General features: G+C 39.9%; 3 protein-coding genes across 3 annotated transcripts in view; 2 read left to right on the top strand and 1 right to left on the bottom strand.

The window, feature by feature from the left end:
• LOC132119151 (synapsin-2-like) overlaps positions 1-25,000 on the bottom strand; it is a 511,637-nt gene that overhangs the window by 138,930 nt on the left and 347,707 nt on the right. The gene's annotated exons all lie outside the window — the stretch shown is intronic.
• LOC132119156 (metalloproteinase inhibitor 3-like) overlaps positions 1-25,000 on the top strand; it is a 386,564-nt gene that overhangs the window by 62,286 nt on the left and 299,278 nt on the right. The gene's annotated exons all lie outside the window — the stretch shown is intronic.
• The window catches only part of prr13 (proline rich 13), a 14,980-nt gene continuing 3,382 nt past the window's right edge, over positions 13,403-25,000 (top strand). The window contains exons 1-2 of the mRNA XM_059528680.1: positions 13,403-13,520; positions 14,505-14,539. Coding sequence (XP_059384663.1) covers positions 14,524-14,539 — 16 coding nt within the window. The 5' untranslated portion in view covers positions 13,403-13,520; positions 14,505-14,523. The remainder of the gene's footprint in view (positions 13,521-14,504; positions 14,540-25,000) is intronic.

The following is a 25,000-nucleotide window of genomic DNA, read 5'->3' as shown; positions in this document are numbered from 1 at the left end:
TTTGGCTAATGTAGCACTTACGTGTCGGACGATGGAGTCTCCGATGATCACAGCGTCGCGTCCTGTCTCGCGGAGGGGAGCGAAGCGGTTCCGGATGGAGATGTCGAAGGCAGGAGGGGGAGAAGTCGTCGCCCGGGACCCGGCTCGCGTCCTCCGCTGTGGATGCACCCAGGGTCCGTGGTGTCCCGGCGTCGCAGTGAAGGACATCTGGGAAGATCGCGTCCTGGGTGCACCGGGCCTGTGCAGAGAAACACACGGAGTAGACGTGGTGGGACTGTTAGCAGCACGCTGTATATTTACCCCAGACTTGTGAGCGTCAGCCCGGGATGATTCCAGCGCGGCTCTCCGCTCTCTCAGCTGGGCCTGCCTCACCTCCAGGTCGCGAATCTGCTTTCCCACGGCCTCGAGCTCGAGCTGCACAGAGTGGAGACATTCATCCGCCATTAAAGCAAGTAACAGTGAGTACAGCAGTGGTAATGTGTGTGAATAGAGTATTAGCAATGTAAGCGCAGTTAGGAGCAACCACGCTTGCTGATGCTAACGGGCTAAAAGCTAATAGCGGACCCGGGAGATCAAAATAAAACTAGCGATAGCGAGGCGCTCTGATTGTTTTTGTTGTAGAATACAATAGAGGATATATTCACACGTTATATAAACGGAAACGATGATGTATAAAATTGATTTTTAAGTTAAAAATAGTCAATGAAAAGAATATAGTGACGGAGCTCAAACGCAGTACAGCCGCCAACAACCTTTCTCTCTCTGTTTATGTGTTTCTGCAGACAGTATACAGCAATAAAACAATATATGTGACACCAGAAGTCTCCGCCTCTTCTGTGTGTGCAACAAATACTTTATTAAAATCTTGTTAATATAAGTTAATGCACTGAACTAACATGAACAATGAAAAGCTTTATTTCTATTAACTAACATTAACAAATACTGTAGCAAATGTATTACTTATTGATAGTTCATGTTAGTTAATAAACTAATGTTTAAATGAACCTTATTGTAAAGTGTATGAATGTTGGAGGGAGTGTATCTGGAGCAGCCTCCTCCATTCTTTCAAATCGACTCTCTGCCAAGAGACCCGCCCTCCTCTGACTCTGATTAGCAGTGAAACAAACCTATCAATCCAACGATGGCAGCGAGTATTACCCAATCAGGGACAGAATAGGACGAGTCTTCACAGAGTGCTGGTGGGATGATCTGCATGAGATGCTGCATTGAAGACAACTCCGAAAATATGGGACAACCCCACGGGACCCCTCGCTATTTTATTCTCAAATACGGGACGATTCCGTATTTTAAGGGAGGGGTGGCAACCCTAACTAGTGCATTAAAAGGTGTGTGTTTCACCAATCTCTCATTCAGAATTCCCGTTGAGGTAGATTCATCTAGATACGTAAAACGTATTCGTGGATCCCAAGCCCATACGCCAGCTTCCGGTTCATAGGAGCCGCGAGTTCACTTCCGGGTCGGTCTCTAACTGCAGCGCGAGGAAAGGAGCGTATGGAAGTGGGAGTTTGGAAAGAGGTCAACTAAAATGGAGAGGAGGGAGAAGGCAGCGGGTAGGCACAACTATGTTGAGATGGGTCAGAGTGGAAGGACACTGATATGAGCTCGAGCTGCACAATGAACAAAAACAATTTTTAAAGTTTGGGCTCATAAATATTAGATCACTCACACCCAAAGCAGTTATTGTAAATGAAATGATCACAGAAAATAGTTTTGATGTACTCTGCTTGACTGAAACCTGGCTAAAACCAAATGATTATTTTGGTCTAAATGAGTCTACTCCACCAAACTACTGTTATAAGCATGAGCCCCGTCAGACTGGTCGTGGAGGAGGTGTTGCAACAATATATAGTGATATTCTCAATGTTACCCAGAAAACAGGATACAGGTTTAACTCTTTTGAAATACTTCTGCTAAATTGTTACACTGTCAGACATGCAAAAGAAATCTAATGTATCTCTTGCTCTGGCTACTGTGTATAGACCACCAGGGCCGTATACAGAATTCCTAAAAGAATTTGCAGATTTCCTCTCAGACCTTCTAGTTACAGTTGATAAGGCGCTAATCATGGGAGATTTTAATATTCACGTTGATAATGCAAATGATACATTAGGACTTGCGTTTACTGACCTAATAAACTCCTTTGGAGTCAAGCAAAATGTCACCGGGCCCACTCATCGTTTTAATCATACACTAGATCTAATTATATCGCATGGAATCGATCTTACTGCTATAGATATTGTACCCCAATGTGATGATATTACAGACCATTTCCTTGTATCGTGCATGCTGCGTATAACTGATATTAACTATATGTCTCAGCGTTACCGTCTGGGCAGAACTATTGTTCCAGCCACCAAAGACAGATTCGCAAATAACCTGCCTGATCTATCTCAACTGCTATTTGTACCCAAAAATACACATGAATTAGACGAAATTACTGACAACATGGGCACTATTTTCTCTAATACATTAGAAGCTGTTGCCCCCATCAAATTGAAAAAGGTTAGAGAAAAACGTACTGTGCCATGGTATAACAGTAATACTCACTCTCTCAAGAAAGTAACTCGGAGTCTTGAACGCAAATGGAGAAAAACTAACTTGGAAGTTTTTAGAATTGCATGGAAAAACAGTATGTCCAGCTATAGACAGGCTCTAAAAACTGCTAGGGCAGAGCATATCCACAAACTCATTGAAAATAACCAAAACAATCCAAGGTTTTTATTTAGCACAGTGGCTAAATTAACAAATTACCAGACGCCACCTGATTCAAATATTCCACCAACGTTAAATAGTAATGACTTTATGAATTTCTTTACTGATAAAATAGATAACATTAGAAATACAATAGCGAATGTAGATTCTACAGCGTCTTACACTTCAGTTTCATCCATCGCACCCAAAGATAAACTGCAGTGCTTTACAAATATAGGACAGGAAGAGCTAAATAAACTTATCACTGTATCTAAACCAACAACATGTTTATTAGATCCTGTACCCACTAAATTACTAAAAGAGCTGTTACCTGTAGCCGAAGAACCGCTTCTCAATATCATTAACTCGTCGTTATCTTTAGGTCACGTCCCAAAACCATTCAAGCTGGCGGTTATCAAGCCTCTTATTAAGAAACCAAAACTAGATCCTAGTGTACTGGCAAATTATAGGCCTATTTCAAATCTTCCATTTATGTCTAAAATTTTAGAAAAAGTTGTGTCTGCTCAATTGAGCACCTTCCTGCATAAAAATGATCTGTATGAAGAATTTCAGTCAGGTTTTAGGCCCCACCATAGCTCAGAAACTGCACTTGTTAAAATTACAAATGTCCTGCTTCTTGCGTCAGATCAAGGCTGCATCTCATTTCTAGTCTTACTTGATCTTAGTGCTGCGTTCGACACCATAGATCATGACATACTCATAGATCGATTACAAAACTATACAGGTATTCAAGGGCAGGCTCTAAGATGGTTTAGATCCTACCTGTCCGATCGCTACCATTTTGTTTACTTAAATGGGGTGTCATCTCATTTATCATCAGTAAAATATGGAGTGCCACAAGGATCCGTCCTAGGTCCCCTTCTATTTTCAATATACATGTTGCCCCTTGGTAATATTATTAGAAAATACGGAATAAGCTTCCACTGTTATGCTGATGATACTCAGCTATATATTTCAACGAGACCAGATGAAACTTCCCAATTATCTAAGCTAACAGAGTGTGTTAAAAATGTAAAAGATTGGATGACAAATAATTTTCTCCAATTAAATTCGGATAAGACAGAGATATTAATTATTGGACCAAAAAACACCACACAGAATCTTGTAGATTACAATCTGCAACTAGACGGATGTACTGTTACTTCCTCTACAGTCAGAAATCTGGGTGTTATATTAGCAAGCAATTTGTCTTTTGAAAACCATATTTCCAATGTTACAAAAACTGCATTCTTCCATCTTAGAAACATTGCCAAGCTACGAAACATGTTATCTGTTTCTGATGCAGAAAAGCTAGTTCATGCATTCATGACCTCTAGACTGGACTATTGTAATGCACTTCTAGGTGGTTGTCCTGCTTCGTCAATAAACAAGCTACAGGTAGTCCAAAATGCAGCAGCTAGAGTCCTTACCAGGTCAAGAAAATATGATCATATTACCCCAATTTTACAGTCTCTGCACTGGCTACCTATTAAGCTCCGTATCTGTTACAAATTATCATTACTTACCTATAAGGCCCTAAATGGTTTAGCTCCTGCGTACCTAACTAGCCTTCTACCACGCTACAACCCATCACGCACCCTAAGGTCACAAAACGCTGGACTTTTGGTAGTTCCTAGGATAGCAAAGTCCACTAAAGGAGGTAGAGCTTTTTCACATTTGGCTCCCAAACTCTGGAATAGCCTTCCTGATAATGTTCGGGGTTCAGACACACTCTCTCTGTTTAAATCTAGATTAAAAACGCATCTCTTTCGCCAAGCATTCGAATAATGTATCTCTTAAATTGTGAGTGTAGTTGCATCTGCATTTTTATTCTTTAGCTTGGGTTAAACTAATTTTACTTTGTTGGATCAGCAGCTATGCTAATGATGTCTCTATTTTGTTTCTATGTTTTGCCACGGGATTTACATCCCGTGGTAACTAGGATTTACACAAGCTCCAGTCTGGATCCAGAACACCTGAGAAGAGATGATGCTGACCCTCAGAGGACCCCAGATGATCCTAACCTTGAATGAACAAACAGAACTAACAATTATTGCTACATGTGTGACTGCATCATATAATTACTATTAATTAATAATATTGATAGTTCATCATCTAGCTGACTACGTCTTGTATTATTATTATTATTTTTATTTTTCTAAAATCCTGTCAAACGTGCACAAACTACTAGCTACTACTAAATATTGTAGAAACATAATTTTCTGTAAAGTTGCTTTGTAACGATTTGTATTGTAAAAAGCGCTATACAAATAAACTTGAATTGAATTGAATTGAATTGAATATGGGTGATAGTGAGGGGGGTATGGATATAAGTCAAGAAGATAAAAAAAAGAGGGACAAAAGAGGAAACACTTTTGCTGGGATCAGTACAAAGAGGGCAAGGAGTAATGAGGATTATGGGAAAGTAATAAAAGATAATGGTATGAAAGGACTAGAGTTTAAAATCATATTGAGATTTGGTGAGGGAATTTCGTCAATAAGTCCGGTGAAATTAACAACTGTATTGAGAAACCAGATCGGAGATATTATAGTAGCCAAGGTGTTGAGAGATGGTAATCTAATGATCGGTTGTAAAAATGAAGAACAGAGAGAGCGGGCTGGAAGGATTAAAGAAATTGGGAGGTTTAAAGTAATAAGTACAAGTCAAATTGAAAAAGGAAACATGTGGAGTAAGGGAGTGATATGGGGGGTACCAGTCGGGGTTACAATGGAGGAAATCAAAGCAAATCTTAAAGGAGGACATCTAAAAGGTGTCCGAAGGATGCAGATAACTCGGGAGGGAGTAAGGAAGGACAGTGAGCTTGTGATTCTGGAGTTTGAGGAGGAAGTGCTCCCAAAGAATGTAACACTAGGTTTTTTGAGTTATAGTGTAAGAGAGTATGTTCCAAAGCCAATGAGGTGTTATAACTGTCAAAGGTTTGGACATACAGCAATAACATGTAAAGGCAGAAGAAGGTGTGCAAGATGTGGAGATGATCATGAGTATGGTCATTGTAATCACGAACAACTAAAGTGTTGTAATTGTGGGGGTAGTCATAGTGTGGCTTACGGTGGATTTGAGGTGATGACAAGGGAAATGGAAGTACAACGAGCTAAAATTCAAAATAAGATCTCATATGCAGAAGCTTTGAAAATGGTTAGTAAGAGTGATGAAAGAAACAGAGAGGAAAGACAAAATACAAAAGTACCAGACTGGTTGATCTAAAGAAGTTAGTCACTTTCATAGCAGGGGTGATAAATGCAACTATGGAGGTTAAATCTAAAACTGAGAGAATACAAATAATTGTAAAAGCAGCAATTCATCACCTAGATATCAGGGAGCTGACATGGGAGGAGGTGAGGAATGAGCTAAACAGTCAAGCAAGCCAGGAGCAAGTAGGGACTGGATAGTATTAATAATGGTCCTCTTGCTACAATGGAATGCTAGGAGCTTGATGGCCAACGGACAGGAATTTAAAAAGTACATTGATGATCTTCCCAATAAACCAGACATTATTTGTGTACAGGAAACTTGGTTGAGACCAAATTTAGAATTCAGATTAGATGGATATGCTTCTGTAAGGTGTGATAGGGGGGATGGAGTAGGGGGAGGATGTGCTACATTTATTGGAAATTATATTTCATTCAGAGAAGTGAGTGTAGGGGGGAAAGAACAAGAATATGTTAGTGTAGTGATATGGACAAATGAGAGAGAGTGTGTAATTATAAATTATTATAATCCATGTAGGAAATTAGAGTTGGAGCAGATAACACAAATAGTAGTGTTGGATGGTAATAAGGTGGTGGTATGTGGTGACTTTAATGCACATAGTACGTTATGAGGAGGAGTAAAAACAGATGTAAATGGTGTGGTTATAGAAGAATTGCTAGAAGAGAGAAACTTGGTGTGTTTAAATGATGGGAGAGGGACTAGAATAGATGTACATACAGGGAGCATCTCAGCATTAGAATTAACTTTAGTTTCTAGGAATTTAGCGGGAATATGTGAGTGGGATCTAGCTGAAGAATCATTGGTAGGTAGTGATCGTTTTCCAGTATGGAGTAGTGTTTTATTGGAAATAAATAAGTGGGGAAATGGATATTTAGTAGTGCAAAATGGGAAAGATATCAATATATGTGTGAGCTAGAAATGGACAAAATAGATCTAAATGAGGAAATAGAGGAGATTGATAAAAATATTAGAACAACAATACTACAAGTTGCTAAAGAATCGATATCTAAAAGCAAAGGGAAAATTAAAAGAAAGGCAGTTCCCTGGTGGACAGAGGAGTGTGGGAAAATAGTGTAAGAAAGGAATAAAGCACTCTGATTATTAAGAAAAACACATAATTTTCATAATTTGATTAAATATAAAGAAACACAAGCAAAGGTTAGGAAAATTATACGAAAAGCAAAAAAGCAAAGCTGGCAGACTTTCTGTAACAAAATTGGTAGAGCAACACCTGTTGGAGATGTGTGGAACATGATTAAGAATATGCGAGGAATTCAAAGGGAATGGAAGTATCCAATATTGAAGACGGGGGAGGAAGCAGCAGTGTCTGACCAGGAGAAGGCAGAGATGATAGCGAAGGCATTTACTCTTATTCATAGTTCAGATAACTTAACGGAGGAGGGCAAGAGAGGAAGGACAATGACAAGATTAGCATATGGAGATTTACTTGAAAGAAGGGAGGATAGTAACAGTATAATGGATGCACCAATTACAATGGAAGAAATGAGAAGGGCAATAAAAAGATCTGGATTAACATCTCCGGGTAAAGATGATATCTGCTATGTAATGATAGAACATTTAGGTGTTTTAGCATCTACAAAGTTGCTGGGGTTTTATAATAAAGTATGGGATTTAGGGAAATTGCCAGCTGGGTGGAAAGAAGCAGTAATTATTCCAATCAGGAATCAAGCCCAATGAATTATAGACCAATAGCACTTACATCACATGTAGGAAAGATAATGGAAAGGATCATTACAGATAGATTATCTTTTTATATGGAAAGTAGAGGAATTTTATCACCTCATCAGAGTGGATTTAGGATGGGTAGAGGAATGATGGATCCTGTTATGTGTTTGGAAACAGAGATAAGGAAAGCTCAAGTAAATAAAGAGTCTGTAATGGCAGTGTTCTTTGATGTAGAAAAAGCCTACGATATGGTTTGGAAAGAGGGAGTAATGATAAAATTAAAAATGATAGGAATAGGAGGTAGAACATATAAGTCGATTAAGGGATTCTTGGATGAGAGAAGTATACAAGTAAGAATTGGGACAGCTGTTTCAAGAAGATACATGGTAGAGAATGGTACTCCTCAGGGCAGTGTTATTAGCCCTATACTCTTTTCCATAATGATTAATGATGGTTTTTCACAAGTACAGGGGGATATCGGACAGTCACTGTTTGCTGATGATGGAGCCTTATGGAAAAGGGGAAGGAACATTAATCATATTAAAGGTAAAATACAAGAGGCAATTAATGTGGTGGAGAGATGGTCAATTGCATGGGGATTTAAGTTTGCAATTGGGAAAACCAAGACAGTATTTTTCACTAGAAAGAGAGGGGTTGAAGCTAAGGTAAAGATGTATGGGCAAGAAATAGAGCAAGTAAAGGTTTTAAGGTTTTTGGGTATGTGGTTTGATGATAAGTTAACATGGAATGAACATATCATAATGGTAAATACCAAGTGTAAAAAGATACTAAATGTGATAAGATGCTTAACAGGGTCAGAATGGGGGGCAAGTAGGCCTGCTAGTAAAAATGTGTATATAGCATTGATAAGATCAGTATTAGATTACGGGTGCATTGCTTATGGATCGGCAGCAAAAACGGCATTAAAAAAGTTGGATGTGGTGCAAGCTCAAGCTCTAAGACTATGCTGTGGGGCTATGAAAACAACTCCTGTGGCTGCTCTTCAGGTTGAGATGGGGGAAATACCGTTGCACATTAGACGTAAGCAGTTAATGATGCACTACTGGATAAATTTACAAGGGCATTCTGGGGTTCGACATCCTACAACTAAGATACTTCTCCCATGTTCCAAGAATATCCAAGATGGCGCCGCACATGGCTGCTTCAGTGCTTGGCTCTCCAGTGTTTGTACTGTTTTTGTTCGTTTTTCCTGTTTTTTGTTTAACAAACACGATCAGTTTCACCAGGGATGAACTGCTGAACATTCGGCAGAACACACCACATGATATTTTTCCGGATTTCTATTATACAGACGTTTTACTGAACATTGTTATCGGAGGAGCAGCGGCGCTGATCAAGCGCTTCAAGACGCGCAGACGGGGAAAGCGAGCGGGAGTGCTCGTCAGACTCAGGAAGCGCGGTTTTCGAATGCCGTTGCCTAGCATCCATCTCGCAAATCTCCGCTCTCTACCCAACAAAACGGACGAACTGCTTCTGCTCTCTCGGACAAATAAGGATTTCTCTCACTCTGCTGCTCTGTGTTTCACGGAAACCTGGCTGAATGACGCCATACCGGACAGCGCACTCCATCTGCCGGGCTTTCAGCTGTTTAGAGCGGATCGCGACGCAGAATCAACGGGGAAATCGCGCGGCGGCGGGACATGCTTTTACATCAATGAACGGTGGTGTACAGATGTAACTGTATTAAAGAAGATGTGCTGTCCTGATCTAGAAACGCAGTTTATCAACTGCAAGCCGTTCTATTCGCCGCGGGAGTTTCACTCGTTCATTCTGGTTAGTGTTTACATCCCTCCTCAAGCTCAAGTAAGTCTGGCTTTACAGAAACTCGCTGATCAGATCACAGACACAGAACAACAACACCCGGACTCTGTTTTAATCATTCTTGGGGACTTTAATAAAGCCAATCTCTCCCGTGAACTGCCAAAATACAGACAGCATGTTACCTGTCCCACCAGAGACAGTAATATACTGGATCACTGTTACACCACAATAAAGGATGCATATCACTCTGTTCCACGAGCAGCTTTGGGACGTTCTGATCACTGTCTGGTTCATCTTATACCGACCTACAAGCAGAAACTTAAATCTGCTAAACCTGTAGTAAAGACTGTGAAGAGATGGACCAGCGAAACAGAGCAGGATTTACAATCTTGTTTTGACATCACAGACTGGAGCGTTTTTGAAGCTGCTACCACCGATCTGGACGAACTCACAGAGACCGTAACATCCTATATTAGTTTCTGTGAGGATATATGCATTCCTACCAGGACTTATTTAACATTCAACAATGATAAGCCATGGTTTACAGTAAAACTCAGACACCTTCGTCAGGCCAAAGAGGATGCCTACAGAAATGGGGACAGGGTCTTGTACAATCAGGCCAGGAACACACTGAACAAAGAGATTAGAGCGGCTAAAAAGACCTACGCAAAAAAGTTGGAAGACCAGTTTACTTCCAACGACTCTACTTCAGTTTGGAGAGGACTGAGAGCCATCACAAACTACAAGACACCATCCCCTTGCACTGAGGCTAATCAACGACTTGCTAACGACCTGAATGAGTTTTATAGTAGATTTGAAACCCCCAACACCCACTCTGACCATCTCCCTACACAACCATTAACACCTCCTGCAATCCCCCTCTCCATACCTCCTGCTCTTCAAATCTGTGAAGATGATGTGCGCCAGGTCTTCAAGAAAAACAAAAGAAGAAAAGCACCAGGCCCAGATGGCGTTACACCAGCCTGTCTGAAAACCTGTGCTGACCAGCTGGCCCCCATCTTTTCACAGATCTTCAACAGATCTCTGGAGTTGTGTGAAGTGCCTTCCTGCTTCAAACGCTCAACCATAATCCCCATTCCAAAGAAACCCAAGATAACAGGACTTAACGACTACAGACCTGTGGCTCTAACGTCTGTCGTCATGAAGTCGTTTGAAAAACTGGTTCTGGCTTATCTGAAGGACATCACTGGACCCTTACTAGACCCCCTGCAGTTTGCGTACCGAGCAAACAGGTCAGTGGATGATGCAATCAACATGGCATTGCACTTCATCCTGCAACATCTGGACAAAACAGGGACTTATGTGAGGATCCTGTTTGTGGACTTTAGTTCGGCTTTCAACACCATCATCCCAACAACCCTCCAGACCAAACTGACCCAGCTCTCTGTTCCTAGCTCTATCTGTCAGTGGATCACCAGCTTTCTGACAGATAGGCAACAGTTAGTGAGACTGGGGAAATTCATGTCAAACAGCTGCTCCACCAACACTGGTGCCCCTCAGGGATGTGTTCTCTCCCCTCTGCTCTTCTCCCTGTACACCAACGACTGCACCTCTAAAGACCCCTCTGTCAAGCTCCTGAAGTTTGCAGACGACACTACAGTCATCGGCCTCATCCAGGACGGTGACGAGTCTGCTTACAGACAGGAGGTTGAGCAGCTGGCTGTCTGGTGCAGTCTTAACAACCTGGAGCTGAACACGCTCAAAACAGTGGAGATGACTGTGGACTTTAGGAGAAACCCCCCTGCACTTTCCCCACTCACCATCATGAACAGCACTGTGACTGCAGTGGAGTCATTCAGATTCCTGGGAACCACCATCTCTCAGGACCTGAAGTGGGACAATCACATTGGCTCCATTGTGAAAAAAGCCCAACAAAGGTTGTACTTCCTTCGCCAGCTGAGGAAGTTTAACCTGCCACAGGAGCTGCTGAAACAGTTCTACTCAGCCGTCATTGAGTCAGTCCTGTGTACTTCAATTACTGTCTGGTTTGGTTCAGCTACAAAATCAGATATCAGAAGACTACAGAGAACTGTTCGGACTGCTGAAAGGATTATTGGTGCTCCCCTGCCCACCCTCCAAGAACTGTACACATCCAGAGTGAGGAAAAGGACTCAGAAAATCACTCTGGATCCCTCACATCCAAGTCACCCCATCTTTGAACTTTTGCCATCTGGCCGGCGCCTCAGAGCCGCAAATACAAGAACAGCAAGGCACAAGAATAGTTTCTTCCCCCAGGCAATCTACCTCATGAACAGTTAAATGTTTCCCACTTAAACTTATGCAAAAATGTGCAATATCCTTATATTTATTTGTTACCCCTCCATCCTAGAACATTCCTGCATCTCACTCAATCCTATTCCATTATCATTTATAGCACAATTGTTTATACACTTATTTATTTGCCAATTTGTAAATCTCCTGTTAATTGGTTTTTTTTTTTTTTTTTTTTTTTTTTTTTTTGTCTGTGTGTTGTTGTCTCTGTTTACTGGAAGCTTATGTCACTAAAACAAATTCCTTGTATGCGCAAGCATACTTGGCAATAAAGCTCTTTCTGATTCTGATTCTGATTCTGATGTTGGGAGAGTGAAAGAGCTAAACGGGGATGCTTTGCATGGAGATGTGAAGAAATAGCTGAAGACATGACATTAAATCAAGGTGGATATATCCCGACAGTGCCATTATCAGTGACACCACCTTGGTTGTTTCCTCCAGTGTCAGTAGATTTATATTTCCTGGAAAAAATGCAGGGTGAAAAAGGATTTGGAAATATAGCAGCACTGGTGGAAGATAGAATACAAACACTATATCAAACATATGTTCAAATATATACTGATGGATCCAAGGATCCTAATACAGGGAAAGCAGGTTTTGGTTTTAGTATTCCTACATTACATGTTTCTGGTAAGAGAAGGACCTCAGATCATCTATCAGTGTATACAGTTGAGATGGTGGCAATTGTAATAGCATTAGAGAAGGTAGAAGAATTACAAATTAAAAAAGTTATTATATGTACTGATTCATGCTCTGCATTAATGTCACTGCAGTCATTTACATCTAACAGCAGACAAGATATAGTAAATGAGATCTATGAAATATTGTATAGAATTAAAAATATGAACATGCAGGTAACATTTATGTGGATTCCGGCACACAGAGGGATTAAAGGAAATGAAAATGTGGATACATTAGCAAAACAGGCGCTGATGCAGGAGGAGGTCTTGTGCGTTCCACTCAGTAAGTCTGAAGCAAAAGGAATAATTAAACGAAACATCATTAAGGAATGGCTGAACAGTTGGGATACAGGAAACACAGGGCGACATCTCTATATATTACAGCAAAATGTGGGTACAGGAAGGATAACCAGAAGAAACAATAAAGAGGAGAACATTTTTGACAAGGCTAAGGGTAGGACATACTAGGCTTAATAAAACCTTGTACTTAATAAATAAGCACCCTTCAGGAGTGTGTGATCACTGCCAAATAGAGGAGTCAGTTGAGCATGTAATTCTTCACTGTCAAAAATTCTATCGAGAGCGGGAAGTATTTAGGGAGGAAAGTAGAAAGTTTGATCAGGAAGAATTAAGTTTAAAAAATGTTTTTGATATTGAAGTAGGGAAGTTATTCTGTTATTTGAGAGAAACTGGATTGATAAATAGAATTTAGGGACAGGAAATATTTTTAGTATTATTACTATTATTAGCTGTATTTATTTTTTTACTCAAGGGAAGGAAAACTCTGGACCACACTCCAACATAGTAGGTGGCGGTAATGCACCATAATGCTGGTTGCCACCCGCCATTAAACGAAACAGAAGAAGAAAAAAATAATCTCTCATTCTGATCTCCAGGAGGACCACGCGCAGATCATCACAGGTGAGGAAATACCCGGATCTTCAGGTGTGTTTGATCAGGCTGGATCTCCCCAAACACTCTTTAATAAGTGTCTCAGACGGCTTCTTCACAGACACCGACCCATTTAACTCTGGTCGGGTCAGAGTGCGCTCGCATCCATGACGTCACGACGGTGCTCGGTCGGAACGCGGAAGCGGAAGCGGGAGTCAGCGACTGGAAGCTTTCTCGGGAAGAAGGTAAGTTATGTGCTCTAAACGCGATTATCTGTGGCCTTATTGGGGGTGTTTTTGGTGTTGTTTGTTATGCAAATACTACATGCATCAAGTATCTTTAGGAAACCTCCATCGGCTTATTTAAAAAAAAAAACTTACTAGAAGGATATGTCACGCGACATTCTTTATTTCATTATTAATGATACGCTAGTTCATATAATTGACTATTAGCGTGAACTGAATTTGTATTTAGGGCTTAAAACAAGGTCCCGTTTTTTTATTTTATTTATTTATTTATTTTTGAGAGAGAGAGAGAGAGAGAGCGAGAGAGAGAGAGAGAGAGAGCTGTTTGTCCAGGGTGTTTCCAGACGAAGTGTTCCAGTCCCCTGATGTGGATCACATGGACAGCACAGTTTCAGAAAGATAAATAAAAACTAATAATAAAAATTGTCTTATTTGAGTAACGCCTATTTAATGAACATAAATGTAGCTGAATGTAAAAATCATAGTTATTTGGAAAAAATAACTTGTTTTTGTCTTTCCCATTATTGTTGCGAATATGGTGAATAGATTAACAGGATTCCTCTTTTCTTTTTTTTTTTTACAATTCATCTGTGGAATAAGTGCAAATGAAACACAGCAGCAAATCTGAAAGTCATTGGAAGGGCAGTACTTTATTAAAGCGTGCTGATTGGACCGATACATTGGGGATAATGATGGCAGTAAAATCCCATATCACATTCACGATCACCTTACATGTTATACTTCTACTTCCTCTTAACTGCCTCGACTCCAGACTGACATGCACAACACAGAAAGCAGGTTTAAGTGCTGCTTTGGCTGTTTTGGGTGCTGCTGAATGTAGTGCAGACAGTTCCCATAAATAAGCCGTATTTGTAGTAAATATCAGTTCAGATCATAACCGGTTAGAGGTGATCTTCTATGGTGGACCGTAGTGTTTGTTCACTTTACATCAGGGAATAAAGTCTGTCTTTTCATTTGTTGCAGATCATTTGAGGAGACCAACATGTGGCCAAATCAAGGTGAGTTCTGCTTTCATGTTTTCACCAAATACATTCATTAATCATTTATCAACTCATCAGTGCCTGTGGTGTGCCTCAATCAGGGGTGTACACCCAACACACCCGCTTTAGGTGTGTGCGAGTCTGTGTGAGGGAAAGAGAGTGTGTGTTAGGGGGAGAGGGGGAGAGAGTGTGTGTGTGTGTGTGTGTGTGTGTGTGTTAGGGGGAGAGAGAGAGAGTGTGTGTGTGTGTGTGTGTGTGTGTGTGTGTTAGGGGGAGAGAGAGAGAGTGTGTGTGTGTTAGGGGGGGAGAGAGAGAGAGTGTGAGTGTGTGTGTGTTAGGGGGGGAGAGAGAGAGAGTGTGTGTTAGGGAGAGAGAGAGTGTGTGTGTGTGTGTGTGTGTTAGGGGGAGAGAGAGAGAGAGTGTGTGTGTGTTGGGGGGGAGAGAGAGAGAGTGTGAGTGTGTGTGTGTTGGGGGGGAGAGAGAGAGAGTGTGTGTTAGGGGGAGAGAGAGAGTGTGTGTGTGTGTTAGGGGGAGAGTGTGTGTGTGTGTGTGTGTGTGTTAGGGGGAGAGTGTGTGTGTGTGTGTGTGTGTTAGGGGGAGAGTGTGTGTGTGTGTGTTAGGGGGAGAGTGTGTGTGTGTGTGTGTGTGTTAGGGGGAGTGTGTGTGTGTGTGTGTGTGTGTGTTAGGGGGAGAGTGTGTGTGTGTGTTAGGGGGAGAGTGTGTGTGTGTGTGTGTTAGGGGGAGAGTGTGTGTGTGTGTGTGTTAGGGGGAGAGAGTGTGTGTGTGTGTGTGTGTTAGGGGGAGAGAGTGTGTGTGTGTGTGTTAGGGGGAGAGTGTGTGTGTGTGTGTGTGTTAGGGGGAGAGTGTGTGTGTGTGTGTGTGTGTTAGGGGGAGAGTGTGTGTGTGTGTGTGTGTTAGGGGGAGAGTGTGTGTGTGTGTGTTAGGGGGAGAGAGTGTGTGTGTGTGTTAGGGGGAGAGAGTGTGTGTGTGTGTGTTAGGGGGAGAGAGTGTGTGTGTGTGTGTTAGGGGGAGAGAGTGTGTGTGTGTGTTAGGTGGAGAGAGAGAGAGAGTGTGTGTGTGTGTTAGGGGGAGAGAGTGTGTGTGTGTGTTAGGGGGAGAGAGTGTGTGTGTGTGTGTTAGGGGGAGAGTGTGTGTGTGTGTGTTAGGTGGAGAGAGAGAGAGAGTGTGTGTGTGTGTTAGGGGGAGAGAGTGTGTGTGTGTGTGTTAGGGGGAGAGAGTGTGTGTGTGTGTTAGGTGGAGAGAGAGAGAGAGTGTGTGTGTGTGTTAGGGGTAGAGAGAGAGAGTGTGTGTGTGTGTGTGTTAGGGGGAGAGAGAGTGTGTGTGTGTGTGTGTTTCAAAAACCCTTTAATAACAATTAAAAACAAATTTTCATAATTACACAATTATACAATTAAAACCACAACTATCAAAAATTACAAAAAACTTACATCTTCATTTCCAAACAACCATCATTTATGCATAAAATTCAATTTAAACACCAAATTTCTTCAAAAGTAGTCAATTTTCCAGTAAGTTTATAATATGCAAATTCAACCATTAAACGGGCAGAAATCAAACCTTTGTATGTTAATACAATGTTGGTGGAACCTTTTGCCAAAAGTTTAGCTTTTCTTGTCAACCATGTACTTAATTTGGCTTGTCCATACAACTAATTCAGAAATACATCAACATTCCTAGTTTTATACCGATACTTAGGACCAAAAATAAAACCTTCTTGACTAAAATCATGACCCAACATATTACACCATTCTTTTAACACTTGGGGAAAAGTGGCCCTAGTCTATTAAATTTTAAAAATAAATGAAACGCCATTTCAATTTCAGAACAAAGGACAAGTTTCTATAACACTGGAGTCTAAACTAGTGATGGGAAGTTCGGATCATTTTACCGACTCAGACTTTTGAGTCTCGTTCAGGAAAATGAACGAATCTTTTTTCGAGTCATTTCGTTCATTTTAGCAAAATGTAATGAAAATGTTACGTGTTACTTCCCCAACACATCTAGTACTTACGCAAACGTTGATCACATTAAAAACAATACAAAACTAAAATGCTATAAGATACAGGAAAAAAATTCATTCTTTACCTGGGTCTTCAGTCTGTGATTAGCTCACCTCATCTCTCATCTGACAAGAAGTCCTCGGGTTTAAGTCATTCCTTAATCACGTGACAGCCCCATACGCAAAACTAACGCAGTCTTGAGCCGGAAAGAGAATTGATTAGTTCATCTCATGAGTCTTTCGGGTCTCGGGTCGAGTTTGACTCGTTCCTTAATCACGTGACAGCCACATACGCAAAACTAACGCAGTCTTGAGCCGGAAAGAGAATTGATTAGTTCATCTCATGAGTCTTTCGGGTCTCGGGTCGAGTTTGACTCGTTCCTTAATCACGTGACAGACCCATACGCAAAACTAACGCAGTCTTGAGCCGGAAAGAGAATTGATTAGTTCATCTCATGAGTCTTTCGGGTCTCGGGTCGAGTTTGACCCGTTCCTTAATCACGTGACAGACCCATACGCAAAACTAACGCAGTCTTGAGCCGGAAAGAGAATTGATTAGTTCATCTCATGAGTCTTTCGGGTCTCGGGTCGAGTTTGACTCGTTCCTTAATCACGTGACAGACCCATACGCAAAACTAACGCAGTCTTGAGCCGGAAAGAGAATTGATTAGTTTATCTCATGAGTCTTTCGGGTCTCGGGTCGAGTTTGACTCGTTCCTTAATCACGTGACAGCCACATACGCAAAACTAACGCAGTCTTGAGCCGGAAAGAGAATTGATTAGTTCATCTCATGAGTCTTTCGGGTCTCGGGTCGAGTTTGACCCGTTCCTTAATCATGTGACAGCCACATACGCTAAACTAACGCAGTCTTGAGCCGGAAAGAGAATTGATTAGTTCATCTCATGAGTCTTTCGGGTCGAGTTTGACCCGTTCCTTAATCACGTGACAGACCCATACGCAAAACTAACGCAGTCTTGAGTCGGAAAGAGAATTGATTAGTTCATCTCATGAGTCTTTCGGGTCTCGGGTCGAGTTTGACTCGTTCCTTAATCACGTGACAGCCACATACGCAAAACTAACGCAGTCTTGAGCTGGAAAGAGAATTGATTAGTTCATCTCATGAGTCTTTCGGGTCTCGGGTCGAGTTTGACTCGTTCCTTAATCACGTGACAGACCCATACGCAAAACTAACGCAGTCTTGAGTCGGAAAGAGAATTGATTAGTTCATCTCATGAGTCTTTCGGGTCTCGGGTCGAGTTTGACTCGTTCCTTAATCACGTGACGGCCCCATACGCAAAACTAACGCAGTCTTGAGTCGGAAAGAGAATTGATTAGTTCATCTCATGAGTCTTTCGGGTCTCGGGTCGAGTTTGACTCGTTCCTTAATCACGTGACGGCCCCATACGCAAAACTAACGCAGTCTTGAGCCGGAAAGAGAATTGATTAGTTCATCTCATGAGTCTTTCGGGTCTCGGGTCGAGTTTGACTCGTTCCTTAATCACGTGACGGCCCCATACGCAAAACTAACGCAGTCTTGAGCCGGAAAGAGAATTGATTAGTTCATCTTATGAGTCTTTCGGGTCTCGGGTCGAGTTTGACCCGTTCCTTAATCACGTGACAGCCCCATACGCAAAACTAACGCAGTCTTGAGCCGGAAAGAGAATTGATTAGTTCATCTCATGAGTCTTTCGGGTCTCGGGTCGAGTTTGACTCGTTCCTTAATCACGTGACAGCCACATACGCTATTTCTGACATTTCTGTCACTGTGTTTTTGTTACTGTTTGTTGAGGATCTGTGGTTTGTTATTATTTTATAAAGAAATAAAACCCTGTTATAAATAAAATATTGATTAATTTGTCTTTTTGACTGTCTATCGGTAAATAAACACTAGGCTATATAATAATTCAAGCTTACAATAAAAAGTATTTATAGACTAGTTTGTTCATTTTTACTCCAATTTTGAGTTTGCTGGTATAATTGCTTTTCCTAGGCAGACTTGACATATGTATAAGAAGATTGTTCAAAAAAGGACATAATGACATATACATTAAAAGCAAATAACATTTTGAATTTGAATTATTAATGTTAGTTTAAAACATTAAGGTTATGATAACTTCAGCTTTAACAGTTTTAACCCAGCTCAGAGTGAGGAGGATACTTCAGATCCAGTGCAGGGGCCATGTTTTGGGAAGACTTTGACGAGAGGGTAGCAAGCTTGAGGCCTTCTGCTCCCTCTTCTAAGACCTCAGATGCTATAAAGGTGCAGGCCTACCTTGCAGAGCCACTCTTACCCCGCACATCAGACCCTCTGGCCTGGTGGAGGAGATGTTCACCAGTATACAAAAGCCTTTCTGAAGTCACAAAGACAAGACTTTGCATTGTGGCCACATCTGTGCCATCTGAAAGAGTTTTTTCTAAAACTGGGCAGATTATCTCAGATAGAAGAAACAGACTCAGCCCATCCAAGGTCCGGGAGCTTGTTTTTATTAATGCAAACATGCCTTAAAGCAAGTCCTAAAAATATAGCCTCAGTGTGTTATTTATTTTAAAGCTTATTTATTTTTATTTATTTAGAAAAAGACTAGCTTGTTGTGCAATATTTTCGTTGTTTTTTGTGATTTTAAAGGTAATTTGTTATTGTTATAAGGCTCCGTAGCTTTAGTATCTCTTAATTTTCATTTATTTTTATTTAAATGGTTTAAAATTATTTGGGGAATAGTTATCCTCTTTGATATAAAGTTTTTATTTTGGCACAAAAGGGTTATTTATTTTAAAACGTATTCATTTTAAATTATTATATAAAAAAAGCAAAGTTTGTTGTGCAATATTTAGTTTTTCTTTTTTTTTCTTTTTTTATATTGTACTTTTAAAGTTCATTTGTTAAGGTTATTAGACCCTGTGGCTTTATTATCTTTTAATTTTATTTTTAATTATTTACTTTTTTATTATTTTGATTTATTTTGGAATAGTTGTCCTCTTTGTTACAAAGCTTTAATGGCACAAAAATAAACAACAATTCAAAAGTATATACACAGTGTTTTTTAATGTTTATAAAGTGTCATATGTTACAAAAGTATGTTTTATACAGACAATCTGATTTAATAATTACTCTAGCCAATGTTGTCACATCACGGACAAAAGAACGAACAACCCGAAGAACCGAAAGATGAACTAATCAATTCTCTCTCCGGCTCAATACTGCATTATTTTACTGTCTATGGTTTTAGCGTATGGGGCTGTCACGTGATTAAGGAATGACTCGACCCGACCCGAAGACTCATGAGATGAACTAATCAATTCTCTTTCCGGCTCAGACTGCATTGGGTAAGAGTATGGGGCTGTCACGTGATTAAGGAACGAGTCAAAAACCCGATAGACCCGAACTATGAACTAATCAATTCTCTTTCCGGCTCAAGACTGCATTGACTGACAGGTGAATCACTACTACTAGAACAGAACCTATAGAATAATGCGCATGCGCGACTGAACGAATCACTCCCCGAGACGACTCGTTCTTCCCGAGTCACATTAAAGATTCGTTCAAAATGAACAAATCGTTCAAGAACACTAGTCTAAACGAGCTTTGTTTATTTGTGGCTACTATGCCATGTATGATCCTCTACTGTAAATCTCCGGTTCTCTTATCTATAGGAACCTTATATAAAGTTCTCCAGCTTCTTTTAGGTGAAAGATCAATAGCAAATATTTCTTGCCATCTGGGCTCACATACTTGTTTAAGTGCCTGAAAAGCTCATTACTCTTACACAAACATAGTACATGAATTTCTTGCCCACCTCATGAAAATATTTAAGTTCTGGAGTGTTGAAAGTAAGTAACTTTCCCTCTCCCTCCTGCCATAAGTCCACAGAAACTTTTACTTCCAATTCTGGGAACTCTTTCACATTATCATCCCCATTTTGTTACTTATCCAGAGCACATTTAAATTCAGAAGGCACAGCTTCCACAATTTAATTTAAAAGTCTTTCAGAAAAACGTAAGGATTTAACACCAATCTTTGAGGCAATATCTTCTGGGGATAACCACCCTTCCTTATTCCGAAAAGAGGGCACCTTAGTAAAACCTGCTCTTACAAGTGCATTTCTCACTGAAACAGAGTTCAAACATTTTACAGATAAAACATGATTATACATTATGGGTTCTTCTTTTCCCCAGAAACCTTTGACAGACCCTTCTTTTCGAGAGTTTGAAAAGACTTTCCAAACTCTAAGCATTGTTTTGTAAAAAAGTGTTAGTCCAGTTAATTGCACTCCATCAAGATCCATTAAAAACAGATGTCGTCGATCAAGGCCCAACCGTCCTTCTCTTCTCAACAATCCACAGGCTACATCGGTCCAACTGCCATTTGTACAAGAGCCTTTGAGCAGCCTGTAGTCTAAAAGCAGCAACTCTGCATTCAATGTCAATAAGTCCTTGTCCTCCTTCACATATTGGTAAATACAGGACAGCTGCTTTCAGCCAGTGCTGTCCTGACCAAAAAAATTAACCAATTGTCTTTGGATATCTTTTACAAGATTAGGAGGAGGATCCAAAACAGCCATTTTATGCCACATTGAAGATGCAATAAGATTATTTATTATCAAAACTCTTCCTCTATATGATAATTGAGGGAGAAGCCATTTTCAGTTGGACAAGCGTACACACAAGCGTCTTCTTGTCAATCCATCCCAATTTTTACCTTTATATAAATCAGAACCTAAAAATTTAATACCATCTCTACTCCATTCAACATTTCCAGGCAACTTTGGTACTGAACTTGTAGTTCCACACCATAAAGCTTCACATTTCCCCCAATTTATTTTAGCTGAAGAAGCCTTTTCATAACACTGAATACAATTCAATACCTTCTGTACATCATCTTTTTCCTTAATTATCACAGTGAGGGCATCAGCATAAGCAGAAGGTTTAATGGGTTTATTAAAGGATCCTTCAATATGTAAACCTTTTAATGAGGTTCTTAATTTACACCGTAAAGGTTCAATAACCAAACTATATAGTTGACCCGAAAGTGGGCAACCCTGCCTTATCCCCCTTCGGACTTTAATGGGTGTACTTAAACCTCCAGGCACTTTTATCATACTTTCTGCTTTTTCGTAGAGTAATCTAATCCATGAAATAAAACCATTTCCAAAGCCATATGCACTTAAAACATCAAACAGATAAGAATGATCCACTCTGTCAAAAGCTTTTTCTTGATTATCCCTAGATCAATATTATTTAACATTTAATAGTCAATGACATCTCTTATAAGGAACAAATTATCTCTAATGTACCTGTTTTTTATACAATAAGATTGATCCTTGTGAATTAATTATCCCATACGTTCATTCTGTCTATTGGAAATACACTTAGAGAAAATCTTATAATCTGTGGTTAGTAAAGCTACAGGCCTCCAATTTTTAAGTAAAGTTAGATCAATGGAGAAAGAATTGCTCTTCTGCAACTAATAGGTAAACATCATGTTTGTATTGAATATAAAATCACATCATAATAATCTTTTCCAATAATTTCCCAAAAAGAAAAAAAAATTCCGAGGGGAGCCCATCTAATCCAGGGGATTTTCCGGTTGATAATTCTTGCACAGCTTTAGTTACTTCTTGAAAACTTAAAATAGAATCTATGTCTTCTTTATGCTCTGATTTAAGTTCTGAAATTGAATCTAAAAGTTCAGTTTAACTATCTATATCTGTTATATCAATATCATACAAACGCATTTACTCATTTCGGATGGGCCATAAAATAAGTCCCCTTGTTCATCCCTTAAACACAACATTTGTTTCTCTAGACACACTTCGTTCTAAATTGAAATAGAAAGATGTTGGTCCATCAATATCCATAATATGAGAAAAACGTGCTCTGACAAGAGCTCCTTTTACTTTTTCTTGCAATACATTTTCTAACTGCAGCTTTTTTTCATTAACATTTTGTAATTGATTTTCATATTTTTCCATTTTCAATTTCAAAAATTAAATTTTCAAGTTCCTTAATCATATTTCTCATTCTTTTTGAGGAATAACAAGTATATTGCTGACAGAAGACTTTAATTTGGGTTTTTCCTACTTCCCGCCATTGTATTATCTCTAAAATCATTTTTTTTCATCTGCCATATTTGCCAAAATTTTTTTAAATTTGCACAAGTCAGTATCTTGTAACAGCTTTTTGTTAAAATGCCAATATGAACCTACTTTACATTGCTTTGACAATACACAATCTATTGTAATCTTTTTATGATCTGAAATAATATTAGGAATTATATTAGCATTGCAGATTCTACTACTTATTTGAAATATAAAACCTGTCTAACCTTGCCCCATGAACCTGTCCTTCAGAAACCTTCACCCAGGTATACTGTTTTAAAGATGGGTTTTCAGTTCTCCAGATGTCTTTTAGCTCAAAACATTTGACAATATTAGCCAAAACCGATGAAGATTGATAGTGCGTTTCTTCGTTATTTCTATCCATATTAAAATCTAAAGTACAGTTAAAATCTCCTCCCATAATAACAATATCTTTTTTAATGTATTTAAAACTTTTAAAAATTCCTTTAATTTTTTTAAAAAGAACAATTCTCTCAGACCCTTTATTATTGGCATAGACATTTACAAAAATAATATAAGTATTTAATTCTGCTTTTACAACTAATAACCGACCTGGCTCTATCTCATGTTCCGATAAAATTTTAACCTTACAGTTAGGACTAAAACATATAGCAACACCCGAGCTAACATTGGAGCCATGACTAAGAATATACTTCCCTTCCCACCATAAGCCCCATTCTACTTCATTATTTTTATCACTATGCGTCTCCTGAAGAAAAGTTACTCCAATATTTTTAAAAGTTAAACACTCTGAAAGCAAGGCTTGTTTTCTTCTATCTCTAAAGCCATTTACATTTAAAGATGCTACTCGCAATGGCTCCATAAGACAGAAAAGTAAGGAAAAACAAAGTAAAATTTCCTAATTTCCTTTCCTCTTTTGTTTTGCCTAATCGTAGCTATATGTTTTTTCAACCGAAAGTGTTTCTGTTGTGATAACACAGAGAAATTATACATTTTCCGCGCCCACACAACTGAAGCAACAAATTTGTCAACATCTGGGAAATAATCAGCAACCTTTACCTTTTTACCTTTTTATTTAATCCAAAAACTCAATCTGTTCCACATATAAATCATTACCCGCCTTTGGGCAATCAGATAATTCAGAACAACAATCGTCATCCTTTCCTCCATCATCCTGAGTCTGATTCATTGATAAAACCTCGTCAAAGCCTACATCTTCAGCCGCATTCGCCACCTTTGCATCCTGACTCACTGATAAGACCCCATCAAAAAGCACATTTTCAACCGCCGTCGCTGCTTTTATGGCTTTCTTCTTGCACAAAACCAGCAGAATCACTAGAAATTGTACTCTCCTCATTTTCTTCACCAATATGCACACCTTGACCTTCTGAAACTTTCTCTGGTTCCCGATTCTGGTCACCCTGACTTTCCATTGTATTTTCACTTTCCGCCTCTTGTTCTTCTCCTGTCCTATTTTTATGCGGACACGAGAAACGTTTGTGACCTATTTCACCGCACTCAAAGCATCTTAAGCTTTCAGTGCTTGCATATAACACGTAAGAACTATCCCCATCATTTACTCCTAAAAGACATATCCAAAGTTTTATCCTGAGAATTTAAAAACATATGAACTTGTCTTCTGAATTACATGTTTTAGCGCTGGATTCTTACACCCTAAAGGTACCACCTTAACTGGACTGACTACTTTCCCAAAACGAGATAATTCTTTAACGATCACTTCACTTTTAATGAATGGAGGAACGTTTGAAATGTTTACTCTGGTAGCCGGTGCATACAGCGGTGTTACTGGCACAAACATTCCTTTCACCCAAAGCCCATTTTCAATTATTTGATCAACGTGTTGCTCAGTCTTCAAAAAAACCACGACGGCTTTGTTCATTCGCGAGGCTGAGTTTATATTTTCGTGACCTACCTGATCACCAACTACAATCAACACCCAGTACCTGGTACCCATCTAAACCCATTCCAGAGTGAAACCGACACCGTTCCCCCCGAGGAAGACGCCATGCGGGCGCCAAACAAAATAAAAACCACACAGGAGGAAGGGAAAGAAATAATAAAAAAAACACCCTCTCAACTAACCTAAACCTAAACACAGAAATTAAGAAAAAGAAACACACTTTCAGTATGTTTTTAGAAATAAAGAAAGAATAGAAAAACACTCACACACATCCACTAACGCAACCTCACTCCACGAGAGAGAGAGAGAGAGAGAGGGGGTGTGTGTGTGTGTGTGTGTGTGTGAGGGAGGGGGGGAGCGAGAGTGTGTGTGTGTGTGAGGGGAGAGAGAAAGAGAGAGAAAGTGGGGACCGAGAGAGAGAGAGAGAGAGAGGGGGTGTGTGTGTGTGTGTGTGTGAGGG

Source organism: Carassius carassius, chromosome 38, assembly GCF_963082965.1.
Source record: "Carassius carassius chromosome 38, fCarCar2.1, whole genome shotgun sequence".
Taxonomy (NCBI): domain Eukaryota; kingdom Metazoa; phylum Chordata; class Actinopteri; order Cypriniformes; family Cyprinidae; genus Carassius; species Carassius carassius.
The sequence above is the reverse complement of the archived record's forward strand: the minus strand, read 5'-3'. Positions and strand labels throughout refer to the sequence as shown.